This window comes from Neophocaena asiaeorientalis, unplaced genomic scaffold, assembly GCF_003031525.2.
Source record: "Neophocaena asiaeorientalis asiaeorientalis breed wild unplaced genomic scaffold, Neophocaena_asiaeorientalis_V1.1 scaffold14, whole genome shotgun sequence".
NCBI classification, from domain to species: Eukaryota; Metazoa; Chordata; class Mammalia; order Artiodactyla; family Phocoenidae; genus Neophocaena; species Neophocaena asiaeorientalis.
In genome coordinates, this window is record NW_020175192.1 from 5393375 (window position 1) to 5408143 (window position 14769).

General features: G+C 51.1%; 2 protein-coding genes and 1 long non-coding RNA gene across 8 annotated transcripts in view; 1 reads left to right on the forward strand and 2 right to left on the reverse strand.

Moving 5' to 3' along the window:
• Positions 1-4152: 4152 nt before the first annotated feature.
• On the reverse strand, positions 4153-8718 carry LOC112413146 (uncharacterized). Its single transcript, XR_003005908.1, has 5 exons — positions 8584-8718; positions 7256-7466; positions 6121-6880; positions 4667-4804; positions 4153-4213 (listed from the first exon to the last, which is right to left on the reverse strand). It is a non-coding gene; the product is annotated as an uncharacterized LOC112413146 (long non-coding RNA).
• STAR (steroidogenic acute regulatory protein) lies at positions 5700-12680 on the forward strand. Of its 2 annotated transcripts, XR_003005907.1 has the most exons (8): positions 5700-5972; positions 6961-7074; positions 7361-7488; positions 8619-8777; positions 8894-9078; positions 9948-10041; positions 10569-10806; positions 11804-12680. XR_003005907.1 is itself a non-coding variant. In XM_024765002.1 (7 exons), exons 1-7 carry the CDS (start codon positions 5756-5758, stop codon positions 10680-10682), a joined length of 1011 nt encoding a protein of 336 aa, XP_024620770.1. In that variant the 5' UTR covers positions 5700-5755; the 3' UTR covers positions 10683-11507. The 2 variants fall into 2 exon arrangements, 1 of the variants encoding a protein (XP_024620770.1); XM_024765002.1 differs by lacking the exon at positions 11804-12680 and having other exon boundaries at positions 10569-11507.
• Positions 12681-13964: 1284 nt separating this feature from the next.
• ASH2L (ASH2 like, histone lysine methyltransferase complex subunit) overlaps positions 13965-14769 on the reverse strand; it is a 47877-nt gene continuing 47072 nt past the window's right edge. For all 5 annotated transcript variants that reach the window (XM_024764999.1, XM_024764997.1, XM_024764998.1 and 2 more), the window contains one exon: positions 13965-14707. In XM_024764999.1, the coding sequence (XP_024620767.1) occupies positions 14600-14707 (108 nt within the window). In that variant the 3' untranslated portion in view covers positions 13965-14599. The remainder of the gene's footprint in view (positions 14708-14769) is intronic.

A 14769-nucleotide genomic window follows, 5' to 3' on the forward strand; every position in this document is an offset into this window, starting at 1 on the left:
AGTCTGTCTGAACTTGACCTCTGTGCTTTCTGCCCTCCAGTCCACAGCTTCCCCACACGCCCAAGGTCGAAGGCCGCTGGCGATGCCCAGTACTCACCTCCTCGGGGCCGGGCCACACCAGCTCCAGGTCCCCTCCTCAACTCCCGGCATCTGCTTCCCGGGAACCTGCGGAGGAATCTTCCCACGCCCACCCAGCTGGCTCTGACCTCTGCCTCTCTCTCCAGCCTTGACTTCCCTCCGCACCCTACGAACATTCCACAGCTGAGCACCCCTCAGATTTCCACACCCCCCCACCGCCCGCTCCATGCTCTACCTGGAGCGCCTGGCCCCCAGCCCCTCTCCCACCTGGCTGACTCCTTCCTAATCTGACTTCCCCCCAGAAGCACCCCCTTCCTCCTCCTGTGTCGTCAGGTGCTCCCTCCTCTGTACTTCTTTTTTTTTTTTTTTTCCTCCTCTGTACTTCTGAACCTCCTCATCTGCCCTACAGCTCCCCATAGGGGGTCACATGGTTCGTTTTCCCCTGTAACTGTAGAGCTACACAGTGGACACTCATCAAAGGATTGTTGAGCGAATGAGTGGGGTCCTCCCTCCCCGGCCCTGGGCCTTCCTATACAGCACTCTGCACGGCCTGGGCCGCATCTCTTCCCTCCTGGCCTGCGGTGCCCTCTGGTCTCCACCCTTGGGGGCTCTGCCCTCATCCAAAAGCAAAGCCAGACACAGAGGACTTCCAGAACCAGAGGGAATTCCCAGACCTCTCTGCCTACCTTCCTGCTCAGAGGGACCGTGAGAGTTAACAAGGCGCTCAGCCTGCAAAGGCTGAGGAAGAGAACCTTGGCCCAGGAGGAGGTCAACAGCACCCCACACCCATCCCAGAGTCAGTGGCAGGCTCTGACATCAGCAGAAGCCTGTGCCCCGATCCTGCAGTCTCCCCATACCACCTCCTCCCCGTCACGAAGGCCATAATTCTCCCCACGACAGCAGTGGCAGGGCCTTGAACGTGATCTGCCCGGCCTGTCCGATGGTAACCCCTCCCCTCCCCACCGAGAGGCACGTGTGCACGAGGGCGCACATGGGCCAGGACGGAGGAGAAGCCTGGGGTGGCTGGCCTGCTGCCCCCGGCCCCCGCAAGCCGGGCCCTCCGACCTCTTTCCACGCCGCTGGCTGGCTCGGGCTGGAGACAAACAAGAGGCCAAGGCTCTCCCTCTGGTGCCAGCTTCCCTGTGACTCTCAGAGGGCTGGAAACAAAGCCCACAGGCAGCGTTCCTAAGTCAGAGTCAGCTCCCCAGCTGCTCCCTGTAGAGAAGGAGCAGGAACCTGCCCTGAGCCACCGCCGCGGGGAGCTGAGCACTGGGAGGGCAGGGGAACCAGCCCCAGAGAGGAGACAGCAAACATGCGCACGCCATGACACAAATCAGGACCGAGACAGCCCCCCTAGGGGGACCCACAGTAAGGGACAAGCCAGTTTCAGAAGGCTGGGTGGTTAAGGCCTCACAGCTCATGCGGGCGGCGGGCACGGGGGCCCTGGAGGGTGAGCTGGGCCGCCAGGCAGCCATTGCTCGGAGCGGAGGCCGGGACAGGCGTTTCTCCGGGTCGCTGGCCGCATCCCACTGTGCCAGCACGGCCTGAAGGGGGCGTGTGGGACTCACCTGTTCCCTCTGGACACTAGGCACTCGGCCTGGCTCCAGGCAGGTCCTGTCCGTTTCGTCCTTTCTAGAGTGAGGGGGACAGCAAGACCTGGTGGGGGCCCTTCCCTCCATCTCCGTGCAGTGGTGACAGGACACGGAACTCTCTCACCTGGGGGGCAGGCCCAGGCCCAGGGCCAAATTCAATGTGATTCTCTCGACCCCCGACCTTCTTGCCAGGTGAATCCAGCTCAGAAGCAACCTCAAGGTCAACCTTGAGAGGAAAAGATGTCACTGGAGACCAGCATGCAGACTGGAATGAGATCCCCCTCACTGGGCCTGGACCGGAGCATGGGAACTGCAGAGGAGAGACTGGGCCTCTCGCGAGTCCCCGTTCAGACCACAGGGCCCCCCAAAGTGGAAAGACTGGGCTGGGCACCCCAATACCCTGCCTTTTGAACCTTTCAGCTCATGCCAGGACCTATGGCACAGCCTGGCCAGCCTAGGTTACTCGGGAAAGCGTGAAGAAGGGCGTGGAGCATGGCCAGGCCCAGGCCCCCTCTCTTTGTGTCTCCGGCCCCGTTCTCCCCTCTGCTCTGTGAGCTGACAGGACTCAGCCCTGAGGTGTCATCCTTGCTCCGGAACTAACCCCTGAGACAGGAAGTGACCCTAAACAGGGCTTTGGTAAAGGCTGTTGATAGAAATGGATGCATCAGTAATTGAACAGCTGGACACGCAAAGTGTCGGGGGGCTGCAGGAGGAGCCGTGAGAAGATGGTCTGAAGGTTGTCGTCCCAGACCTGCCACCGACCAGCTGCGTGACCTTGAACAGCTCATTTCCACCGTCAGTTGAAACGCACGATGTGAGAGCTGTGACTTTTCAGTTTTGTTTGGAGACTTACCAAGGACTGTAGCCCAGGAGCCAGCCTCCCAGCTCTGAGGAACTGCTCTGAAGCATGTGTGAGTTACATGAAGAGGGTATGTGCAACCAAGCACATCTCAGGAGAAGGTTGCCGCTAGTCACAAGGAAAAGTTTTCTCCTGAAAATCTCTAACTACCTGAGGGCCAGTTCTGCCAGTTTTCCAGAGCACGGTCTTCGCCCTGAAGTCCTTTTAGGGGTAACTATAGGTCAGCGACTGCAGGGGCTATAGAAATGGATGGTGGGCAACATTCCTCAGTTGGCAGTACCCTCCCCTTGGTCATAGTTTTGACCAAGGTTTAGGAGGCATTTCATGACCAATTTGTCCCATGGCGCTAGGAAGGCTCATTCTTAGGTCTGGTGAGGATTTCGCTGATATAGGCCACTCAATGTGCTGTTATTGAACTAGGCCCATAATAGTCTTACTAGTCTGTTATAGTTTCCCTCTTACTGGAAAATACAGGAATAGTTTCCCTCTTACTGCTTCTTCCCATATCTAGGGTTACACTATTACAATCATTGATCTTATGTAGAACTATTTATCTGGTTAATCAAGTCGCCTAGTTGTCATTATTTTCATTGGAGGGTCCTTTAAAATCCTTTAAATGATATATTTTCTAGTACATGTAATCTTGTTACAGGTCATGAAGCATCTGATCTTCATCCAAGGATTACTGTGATAAGCTCCAGAAACAAACTTACAATGTCCTTTTAATAATTCAATTAAACTTCACAATAATGTAACAAGGAGCCAACAAAAGAAGTGAGCCCTGGGCAGTAAGTACAAACTTGGAAGACAATTGACAACATTAGAACTTAATATCCACTAGAACTTTTTTTTTCTCTAAAATCACCTTCATTTCTACCAAATATAGCCCAATTAAGGCTAATTTGTTTGCAAAATAAACTTGGCCTGATTATTTACATAATGTGTAATTGATTATATAGGCTCTTTTAAATTGTTTTTCCTGGAACTTTTCATAAGGAATTTCAGATTGAACTTTTAAAAGGCCTCTCAAGTTGAGCCAGGAAAGCCATGCCAAGGGCTTGCCATCAGATTCCGCCACAATAACTATAGATTTGGGTGAATTCCTCTCTTCTCAAGGTCTCCAAAATACCTTGACATTCTTGCACCTGCCAGGAGTTGACCTTCCTTATTCACCTGATAAGGCTACTGGGAACCTGAAAGTTTCCACTTTCTGGAGCGATCAAGTAGAAAGAAAAGATAAATGTTTCAGTTCTGCTTACAAAGGTCTAATTTACCAAGCTGCTATAAGTCATACTTAGCTTAAGGTTTCCTTATACCTAGAAAACAAAGATTAAAAGCCAGTAATACTTCTGACAAAAAGTCATAAAAATTATAACCATATTCATCAGTTATCAGTCATATATAACTAATATTTTTTTTAATAAATTTATTTATTTATTTACTTTTGGCTGCATTGGGTCTTCGTTGCTGTGCACCGGCTTTCTCTCGTTGCGGTGAGCGGGGGCTACTCTTCCTTGTGGTGCACAGGCTTCTCATTGCGGTGGCTTCTCTTGTTGCGGAGCACGGGCTCTAGGCATGCGGGCTTCAGTAGTTGTGACACGCAGGCTCAGTAGTTGTGGCAGACGGGCTTAGTTGCTCTGCGGCATGTGGGATCTTCCCGGACCAGGGCTCAAACCCGTGTCCCCTGAATTGGCAGGCGGATTCTTAAGCACTGCGCCACCAGGGAAGCCCTGTAACTAATCCTTGATCTTGATCCTTCAACAGTTTTATTAAGCCATCAGGGTTTCCACTAGAATTCTTTAATTTCTTACCCAGTTCAGTGGTTAGTTCCCAATTAAGTAAGTACTTGTAAGATAAGTTCCATATGTATTTTACATCAATCTGGCTGGGGTGTTAGTCAGAGCTTGGCTTTCTGACACCCCTTAGTTGGCCTAATTGAGGAAAGACATTTGGCCAGCCTCACACCTAGTCACTCAGTCCAGACCATTCAGTGTCTTTCTGGAGGCAGAACTGGGCGGGGGTGGGGCACTCCCCCAGTATCTTTCAACTGGGCGTCAGGTACCTGTTATACACCACCAAATAAAACTCAGGATTATCAACCAATTATTGGGAGATCTGAGAACCAGGAGAAACTCACCCAAATTCGTCTGGACTCGCTGAGGAGGTGGATGGGAATAAAAGGCCCTTGCTGCTACCAAGGTTCTGAATCCTCATAGTGTTCAGACAGAGGAGAGAAGTTAGCTCTGTGTTCCTTCACGGTCAGCAAAACTGTCGACTGAAGAAAAACGTACAACAAGAGAGCTGTGAGTTTCAGTTCTATTGGGGGACTTACTGAGGACTATAGCCTGGGAAACCCTCGCAGATAGCTCTGAGGAACTGCTCTAAAGAGGGAGAGGTACAGGGGACGCTGGCTTACGTGTGATTTAGGGGAAGGGTACCTGCACTCAGGCACACATTTTGGTAGAAGGTTGCTCCTGGTCACAAGCAACGGGTTTCTCCGTTCATGACTTTAGTGCTTTTCTAAGTATGAGAAGATGTAAGAATCCAGATTCCTAAGAACTTTCTAAAGCATTGTAAGATTGGTAACTGTCTAAGGGCTCACTTTGCCCGTTTCCCCAGAGCACAGTGTGCCTCACCCTGATCACCTTCCTCAAGTCCTTTCAGGGTGTCCTGTGGGTCAGCGACTGCAGGGGCAACGACTCGATTCTTGCAGAACCGGGTTGGGGGGGGGGAGCGCCGTTCCTCCCGAGGCTTCGGGCCCCTCATGCTGGGGCTGGGTGGCCTCTGCCAGCTCTGCCTGCCTGTACCCTATCAGAAGCCCTGGGTGCTATCCCAGGGCAGAGCTTCTCAAAGCCTAGTGTACAGTTCACAGAATACCTTCATGGCCATCACCTGGGAAAATTTTTTTTAAATATAGGTTTCAGAGCCTCAGTTCTAGACTTGTTAAATCTGGAATTTCTGAGCATGAGGGCTACAAAGCTGCATTTTAAACAGCTGCTGCTTGAGAACGACTGTCACATGTGCATACTTTTTTCTAAATTGCCTTGACCTCTGCTGCTCCTTTTTTTCTCTCCCCTCCATCCAGCCTGGTCAGGCACCAGCCTCCCAAGCCCTTTCCCCACCCCCACCCGCACTCCCCGCAAATGGCCAAAGGCTCCTTGTGAGGCAATCCTCCTATCCTTGGTGCCTTCCTTTACACGATGAGTGATGACTTTTTTATCTCCTGATGATGAAACACAGCCTTCAGCTGGAGGCATTTAAGGCGCAGGACGCACGGTCCGGCCGCGGCTGCAGGACCCAGAGGCCAACCCTGACGGCCCAGGAGAGGAGCCAAAAGCACCACCACCAGCCTCCACGCCTGCCCCACCGCCAAGGAACCATGCTCCTCGCCACGTTTAAGCTGTGCGCCGGGAGCTCCTACCGACACGTGCGCAACATGAAGGGTGAGCTCCTGGGGCCCCCCTGTCCGGCCGACCAGGAGCCCGCAGGCAATGTCTAGTGGGGAAGGTGTGGGCCTGGGGGGACAGGCCACTCAGGTCCCAGGGGTGCCGCTCACTGGGGGAGCCTGTGCAAGCCTTTCCCCTCCCGTACCTCAGTGTCCCCTGCGCTGAAGAACGCAGCTGGATACGAAGGTTCCTGGGTGCCTTGCAGACTCTGTCGTCCCCGGCCTCCCCTCCAGGGCTCCGAGCTGTCTTGGCTTCTTCCTGACTCTGCCTGTCTCTAGGATGGGTACCAAGGGTGCCAGGGAAGTCCGAGCCGTGGCGGCAGAGGCAGAAGTCAGCCTGGACTCCAGGAAGCTGTGTTGGCAAGCCTGAGGCAGGGCAGGCGGGAGACGGGGCGAAGGACAAGAAAGGGGGGTAAGACAGCCGAGGAGCACTTAGAGAGGGAAGGTGGGTGAGGTGGGGAGTCTCACTGTCATCAGTCAGGAGGCGGAAACCAGGGTCACTGGAGTCAGTCCGCTGCTGTCGCTGTCACTGAAGGGACCACAGACAAACCTAAGCAAGTCCTTTCTAATTACATTGCGTTCAGGTGGCCACTGTTTAGATGGAAGCCGCACTTGGAAGACCTGTACCCGGCGTGGGGCTGTTCTCTCTAGATCAGCGAGAACCCCCGGGCACACGGAGCAGTTACTCACGCAGAGGCCACACAGACCTCAGGGGACAGGTGTCTGTAATTCCCCTTCTGTAGCAGGATAGGTTGTTCAAAGCTTCTCTCCCTTTCAAGAAGGAAACTTCAGCAAGCTTGAGTGTGGCCCTGCCTCCAGGCCTGGCCAGCCCAGAAGGCAGGCAGGTTTCTGGCCCTGGAGGTAATCCTCATCAAGTCACTTTCTGTCCCAGGCCAGCTTCCTCCTCTGTGATGAGACGATGGGGTGGAATATTCTCTGAGGGGCTTTTCTGCTCCTAAGCAACAGTTTCCCTCCCTTCCCTGCAGGGCTGAGGCACCAGGCTGTGCTGGCCATCGGCCAGGAGCTGAACTGGAGGGCCCCGAGGGGCCCGACCCCAGCTGCCTGGATTAACCAGGTTCGGGGTCGCGGCTCTCTGCTCGGTAAGTGCTGAGGCTTCTGGGGCTTCTACCAGCGGCGGGAGGCTCCCGGGGGGCGGGCAAACGATATGCATGTATCTCTGGTCCCTTCCCCCGCATCCCCCAGGCGTCCTCACTCACTTCGATGGGAATGGCATTGTTCATGGCTAGACCCCCCCTCCCTGTCCCCTGTGTCTAACTTAACCTGCAGGCTGGACCATATGGCTTTGGTCTGGGCTCTTCAGAGATGAAAGGGGTGAAAGCTCGTAGGAGGCTAGGAAGCTCAGTCTCTCCGTGGCTTTGTGTCCAGGTTCTCAGCTGGAAGACACTCTCTACAGCGACCAAGAACTGGCCTATATCCAGCAGGGAGAGGAGGCCATGCAGAGGGCCCTGGGCATCCTCAGTGACCAGGAGGGCTGGAAGAAGGAGAGCCAGCAGGTAAGGGCGGGTGCGGAGGAACCCACAGCTCCTCGCTCTTCGCGGGCCATGCTCGAGGCCAGCTGGGGTCTCTGCTCCTCTCAGAAGTCCGGCCTTGTGCAACAGTCACTGGGTAGCAAGCAGTTTTGAGAATTCTCCTTTCCCAAGAATATATCCCCAGATACCCCTCTCTCCCAACAAAGACGTCCTGGAGACTGCGTTTGAGAAACGGTTTTCCTGTATCCCTAGCTCCCCTCCAAAGGCACTGTACACCCATTCAGACCAAGCAAAACAGGGACTCCAGGGGCAGCACAGGCCTCATCCCCCTGGGTCAGAAGTTCCAATGCTGAAGCACAGTGTCTGTGCTGTTAGCCCGCCTTATGGCTGACCTCGCAGGGGTGACCTGGGCTCACCCGCAACAGGGCTGGACTGGGATACAGGTGGCCCAAGGCCCTCTGGGGGGCTCTGCTCCTGAGCACGGCCCCTTCACTGGGAGCTGGGAACAAGGCGTGTGTTAAAGGCCAACGGCTCTACCGAGACTTTGGCGGCTTTATCTTCACCAAAAGCTCACATGCTACCCATTGGCCAAAGTTCAGGTGAGATCTTTCCTTCTCCAAGTTCTCAGAGTTAACAGACTACAAGTTTGCGAGTTGGGAAATCTGGGATCTAGGCCCAGCAATGCTCTTAGCTAAGGGTCCTGGGGCATCTCACTGACCTTCTCAGGCCCTACATCCCTCTGGTGTAAAATGAGGGATTGGACTTTTAAAATAAACCTATGTGTGAAATTAGCTGGTTGTAAACCACCTTCCCTGCTCCCAGATGCGTCTCTCTCAGGATCTTTGAGCTTCTGAAGTCAAGTAAGGGCCTTCTCAGGTGGCCCTTACCCATACCCATCAACATTTACACCCAGGAAAAAAGGGCCCAGGGAACAGGCAGGTCACCTCCCCAGTCCTCAGCAGATGTACGAGGCAGGCAGCAGGAAAGATGACCTCCTCTACCTTAATCAGAGATGGTTCCAGGCTTACTCAGGCTTAGCCTAGAATTCCCCTGGCTGTTCCCCTCCTCCCTTGCCTGGCACTGTCTACGTGTCCTAGGCCGGGAATATTTTTTTCTAACCTTTCCCTTGGGGCTCCTCTCTTCCCTGCCGATAGGCGAATGGGGACGAAGTGTTGAGTAAAGTGATCCCAGACGTGGGCAAGGTGTTCCGGCTGGAGGTGGTAGTGGACCAGCCCATGGAGAGGCTTTACGAAGAGCTCGTGGAGCACATGGAGGCCATGGGCGAGTGGAACCCGAATGTCAAGGAGATCAAGGTGGGGAGGCCCAGGCGGAAGGATGGCCACAGCAGTCGGGAGGGGGCTGTGAGCTGCAGTGTGCCTCGGCCCCCCACCTGGCTGAGTAGTGACTCTGGTTCTCTGTGGCCTGGCAGGTCCTGCAGAAGATTGGAAAAGACACAGTCATCACTCACGAGTTGGCCGCAGAGGCGGCAGGAAACCTTGTGGGGCCCCGAGACTTCGTGAGTGTGCGCTGTACCAAGCGCCGGGGCTCCGTGTGTGTGCTGGCTGGCATGGCCACACACTACGGGGAGATGCCTGAGCAGAAGGGCGTCATCAGGTAACACTGGCAGCAGCCTTAAAAGCTCCCTTTTTTAACACAGGCTGGGGACATGCACCTGCCAAGTGTGTGATACATCCCCAGCTCTAAGAAACCAATCCTCGGTTCCTACCCTCAGCTACCTTTCACAGAGGAAGTCTCATTTTCCATTGCAGTGTGGGGAAGACAAGACTGGCCACACTTACATAACCAGTTTGTCCTGACCCTCCCAGCAAGTTTAAGAACCTCAGTAATTTTCTAAAACAAGAAGTAGGGCTGATGGGACAAAGTGAGAGAGTGGCATGGACATATATACACTACCAAATGTAAAATATAAAGCTAGTGGGAAGCAGCCGCATAGCAGAGGGAGATCAGCTCGGTGCTTTGTGACCACCTAGAGGGGTGGGATAGGGAGGGTGGGAGGGAGACGCAAGAGGGAGGGGATATGGGGATATAAGTATACGTATAGCTGATTCACTTTGTGATACAGCAGAAACTAACACAACAATGTAAGGCAATTATACTCCAATAAAGATTTTTTAAAAAGTAGGGCTGAGGTTTAGCTGGTATGCTCAGGTCCCACTGTAATGTTGATTAAAACAGAACCCATACCACTTAGAACAGTTGCTACCTGAGTTTCCCAGGGGCCCTAGCACCACCCTGGACCCTTCCTTGACCTCTCCGTCATCCAGCGACTAAAAGGCACCGCAGGAGGCCTCCAGGCTTCAGCTCCAGCTCCAGTCAGCATTTGTTCTGATGAGCTGGTAACCGTGCCAACTGTTAAATGTCACCCTTGGCAAAGGACACTTCTCTGATGAGATCTGGGAAGACTAGTCAGCGTTTGAGAACTCGGCCTTGTCCCCCTGACCTGACGTGTCTTCACCCGGCAGAGCTGAGCACGGCCCCACCTGCATGGTGCTCCATCCCCTGGCTGGAAGCCCCTCAAAGACCAAACTCACCTGGCTGCTCAACATTGACCTCAAGGTAAGGGGCGGGGTGAGGGGTGCTCGAGACAGGCGGTGGTGAGCAAAGTAGGCTCTTACTGCTCCCACATCATCCCGCACACAACTGGAAAAAGCCTCCATTTTGAGGGAACTAGACCGTTGCAGAGGGGACACTGGAGTGATGGCCTAACTGCTATTCCATCATCTCAGAAGCCTGCACTGGCTCCCTCTTACTTCTCATATCAAATTTCAATTCTGTAGTTATTTTTAAAAACAAGGAAACTTCAGCCCAAGAAGGTATGGTAGCTAGCTCAGGGTCACACCACTGGGAAGACAGGGCTGAAATCTGCCTGGACAGCAAATCCAGCGCTTCTGACACAGTCATGACAGCAGGGCAGTAATGCAGTCCTCCAGCCCCTGACCCTGATCAACTGAACGGGGGCACGGAGCAACAGGGCTAGAAGGCCAAGCCTAGGCAACCCACCCGGTGTGTGACCAGGCACGGCAGCGTCTGTAGAGCGGACTGTCACCCACAAGATGGCCAAATTCTTCTAACTTCAACTCTAGGGATGGCTGCCAAAGACTATCATCAACCAGGTCCTCTCGCAGACCCAGGTGGATTTTGCCAACCACCTGCGCCAGCGCCTGGAGTCCCGCCCCGCTCTGGAAGCCAGGTGTTGAAGACCAGCCTGCTGCTGCCAACGGCTCCCAGCTGAGCGCGCTTGCAGGCTCACGAGGAGGTCCCTGCTGGAAGCCTACAAGTCTGTTAAAGATCTTCATCCAGGGACAGTGGGATGGGATGGTGGTGCGTGTCCAGTATGATACTAGAACTCAGATGGGTAACATTTTAGTACCAAGAAAGTGGGGACAAGGCTCTTTTAACTTCATTCACTGATTAGCTGTAAAATGAAGCACAGGGGTCCCAAAATATTTGTAAAAATTTTTTTTCTGGGTCCTTACTTGTCTACCTAGAAACATCTTTAAAATGCTACCAGTTAACGAACGCAGGGTGCAGAGGGTGCAAAATACAAGGATTAGGACCGCACGCTTGATGAGCTCAAGAGCTCCATGCCTTGCGGGCAATGTGTGCAGAAAGAGCAGGTCTTACATAGAGCCTCCTGAAACCCTCTGCTCTCCACCAAGACGGTAGAGAACTGCGCCAAAGAACAAGCAACTCCCACAGCAGATACCGTCCAGAACTCTAGTTCAAGTTATCTTAATGAAAAAATACAAAACTAATTATCAGACTGATTCCCCTACTTCTTCCGTGAGCAGTAGTCAGAATAAAGAATCGTAACTAACACAAAAACTTTAGTCTGTACCTGTTTTAAAATTCTACTCTTAAAATCCATGCTAGTAAATTGCAACTTCATACTAAAGGAGTCATGGATGAAGACTAATTCGTTAAACTAAGTCCCCTACCTCACTCAAAGGAAAAACTCCAGGGGACTTAGGTCATTAATTATGTAGGATCTGTTACCGGAATCTTTCATAAAAATTTAATTTACACGATAAGCACAAGACTAAATCAGTTCTTAAAAGAACTCTATAGCTGGTAGCTGATCAACGGGCATTGGAAGATGAAGATTATGACTGAAGATTTTTATTTACCTAATTAAAAGGATAGAACCAAAGGCAAGCGACAGAATGGTATTACTAAGATAAAATCAAACAAAAGCAAATTTTATTACTTTCCCATTAGTGATTGTTTAGACCTAAAAAGGGAGCTGAATCTTTAGTTTGGAGTCTATTACATTTCCTCTTAGCTTGACTCGGGGCTGCCAATTTCTCTGCTTTAACAGGTCAATGTTTTACTGTTTTGGAGGAGATGGCTGGAAGAAGGGGTGATAGGGTGACAGCAAAATCCCTTTCCAAGATTCAGAGAATTGGTGCTTAAAAAATGTAAGTTGAGATGGGGTTATTTGGCTAAACCGTGTAAGTAGGATGAAAACCTAACCATTATCACTTGAAGCTTTTCCATTCCAGTGCTAACAGCACTGATGATTTACACCATTTAGAATTAGAGTTCTAGCTTATTTATTAAACAAATGAGCAGCAGCAGGAATGCTGTTATAATTTATTGAGGTATTGAGAAGTTAGAACTGATAGAGATATTTATTAATATTTATTCTGATTGTTTCTTAGCAGTCTATTTTAGGCATAGATGAAATTATGTTTATCCAGCCAGGAGCTTCAGAGTGAGATGGGATAATTGTAAAAGTGTTTCTAGAACAGAATTATCATCCACTCCCAGCTAAGAGAAAGGGTTACTTGTTGAAAGATGTGTAGAGCAACATATGCTCCGGTTTCAAGAAAACAGGCTGAGAGTAAAGAAATGGGCTTTCAACACACACCATGGTTTTGAGTTTGATTATAATTTGCCTTTTTCAAACTATGCAACTGTGTCTTTGAGGTACCTGGGGAGGTATTTTCTCACTTGTTTAATTTTACACTGGAATAAAATGAATTGTCAGTAATGATCTGCTTACAGAAACCATTTCATATAGGACTATAAGAAGAGTGGGTATTCTTTGAGCCCTTCAAATGAATCTAATCAACACACACACACAGAATATGCAGTATAAACAGGCAAAAATCATTATTTCTGTAACCTCCAATGTATGAAAGCGAAATGCACAAAACCCTAATTTGACCATTTAAATGGAGAGTGGGTGCACAACTTACATGTGTGGTAATTCATCTACAAAGAATTCATCTCCAGCTTCCTCTAGATAACACCATCCTCGTTTACTTAGAGTTCTTCAAACCCTGATGATCCAGAAGCTTTATAACCAAGTCTGCTCCATAAGACCACGAATGAATAGACCTCAGCCTGATTCTGCTGGGTTTCCTGTTAAGAGAGGTGGAATGACCGAAACAAAGACCCTGGGTCTGGGTGATTCATTAGGAGACAAATACATTAGTCAAAGCTTCTGTGTTAAGATACCAACAGTCACTTGAAATTTGGGAAATTAAACAGGCATAATATATAGGGATCCTTGGCAACATATTACCGGACTCTTGGTGACCCACTCTATTAACCTAGGTAGGAAGTTACACACAGGGAAGTCTGGAGCAATCCTGGGAGGACTGCATTGCCGCTGATTAAAAGGAGGACAAGGAAGCACTTAGGGACCCCCGGGGAAGGCTCATTCTTACATTCCAGTTTTTAGTCTTCTGAAAACTGTCCTTTAATCATCAGGTATTACAAAGGAAGATAAGCAAGGCAGGAACATAACCTGCACAGATCAACACACAAGTTCAAAGGGAAAAACTGGAGGGAGACCATTTACCCTTTTAAGTTCCTGTTCACCTTTTCTTAAAAAAAATATTTATTTAGGACTTCCCTGGTGGCGCAGTGGTTAAGAATCCTCCAGCCAATGCAGGGGACACGGGTTCGAGCCCTGGTCCAGGAAGATCCCACATGCCTCGGAGCAACTAAGCCCATGCGCCACTACTGAGCCTGTGGTCTAGAGCCCGCGCACCTAGAGCCTATGCTCCGAAACAAGAGAAGCCACCGCAACGAGAAGCCCACACATTGCAACGAAGAGTAGCCCCCGCTCACTGCAACTAGAGAAAGCCCACGTGCAGCAACGAAGACCCAATGCAGCCAAAAATAAATAAATTTATTTTAAAATATTTATTTGGCTGTGCCGCGTCTTAGCTGTGGCACACAGGATCTTTAGTTGCGGCATATAGGATCTAGTTCCCTGACTAGGGATTGAATCTGGGCCTCCTACATTGGAAGCACGGAGCTTTAGCCATTGGACCCCCAGGGAAGTGCCCCTGTTCACCTTCTTGAGAGGGGTTTCACAGGATAAGAGGGGGTGGTCAAATTGGCTGGAGGGAACGAAGCAACAGGGGAGGGTGGAGATAGAAACCTGTCTCTCCTCCAAGGCTGGCTCCCCTTCCTCAGAGTGCCTTATTGTTCCGACACTGTCGCCACATGGACCCCAACCTGAAAGGGAAGCAAAGTGCCACACACACTCGAAGACAAGTTTTATTTGGGAAGAGTTTCTAATTGTTAAAGCTGCAAGCAAGTTCCCTTCACAAGTATAGTTCTACTATAGATCCCAGTGTTCAAAGGTACACCTCAAAATTAATAACAAAAACACACCCACGGTGAAAGGGAAGAGCTGTTAGACTGATTTGGAATGTACAGCCATGGAGTTCAGCTGTTCTCAGAAACAGGCCCACCACTTCCTTGGGAACCAGGCAGGATGGAGGCAATGCCCACAGAAGGACATGTCTTTAAACATGTTAGCTACTTGGGCAAGGTTACCCATTCCTTAGAAAACACAGTAAGCAGCAAGTCTCAGCTGGTGGGGTACATGGCACAGGCCCAGTTCACAGGGCGCTTATGGGATCCCAGGGTCGGCAGCTGTTGGGAATGGCACACGAAGTAAAAGCCGTGATAGAAGGGACAGTGCTGAAGGGCAAGGAGTCTCTCTCAGACCCACCCGGCCTCTAATTTGCTACAGCAGAGGCCATGTTCTGCAGTATCTTCAGGAAAACATTTGTCACAGTTAAAAAACAAAAACAAAACCCGCTCATATCATCCCCAGGAAGTCCGTGTCTGCAAAGAAAAAGGGACTTGGTCAGGGTTCCCACGGGGGACTCCGCCTCCCATCCACTTCTGTTTCCACGTGATACAAGACGTCAGCCAGAGTGTGTTCCACCACGGCGCCCCAGCCCATGTCACTCATCTGCGGGAGGAACAAGGAACAGATAGGTGAGGTGAGACTGGAGTAACTGCAGCAAGAAGACT

Excerpts from the sequence above, each read along its gene's own strand:
- STAR (XM_024765002.1), top strand. The coding sequence starts at position 5,756 with ATGATGAAACACAGCCTTCAGCTGGAGGCATTTAAGGCGCAGGACGCA. Across the intron at positions 8,778-8,893 it reads CGAATGTCAAGGAGATCAAG|GTCCTGCAGAAGATTGGAAA; the intron begins GTGGGGAGGCCC and ends GTGGCCTGGCAG. Across the intron at positions 9,079-9,947 it reads GAGCAGAAGGGCGTCATCAG|AGCTGAGCACGGCCCCACCT; the intron begins GTAACACTGGCA and ends TTCACCCGGCAG.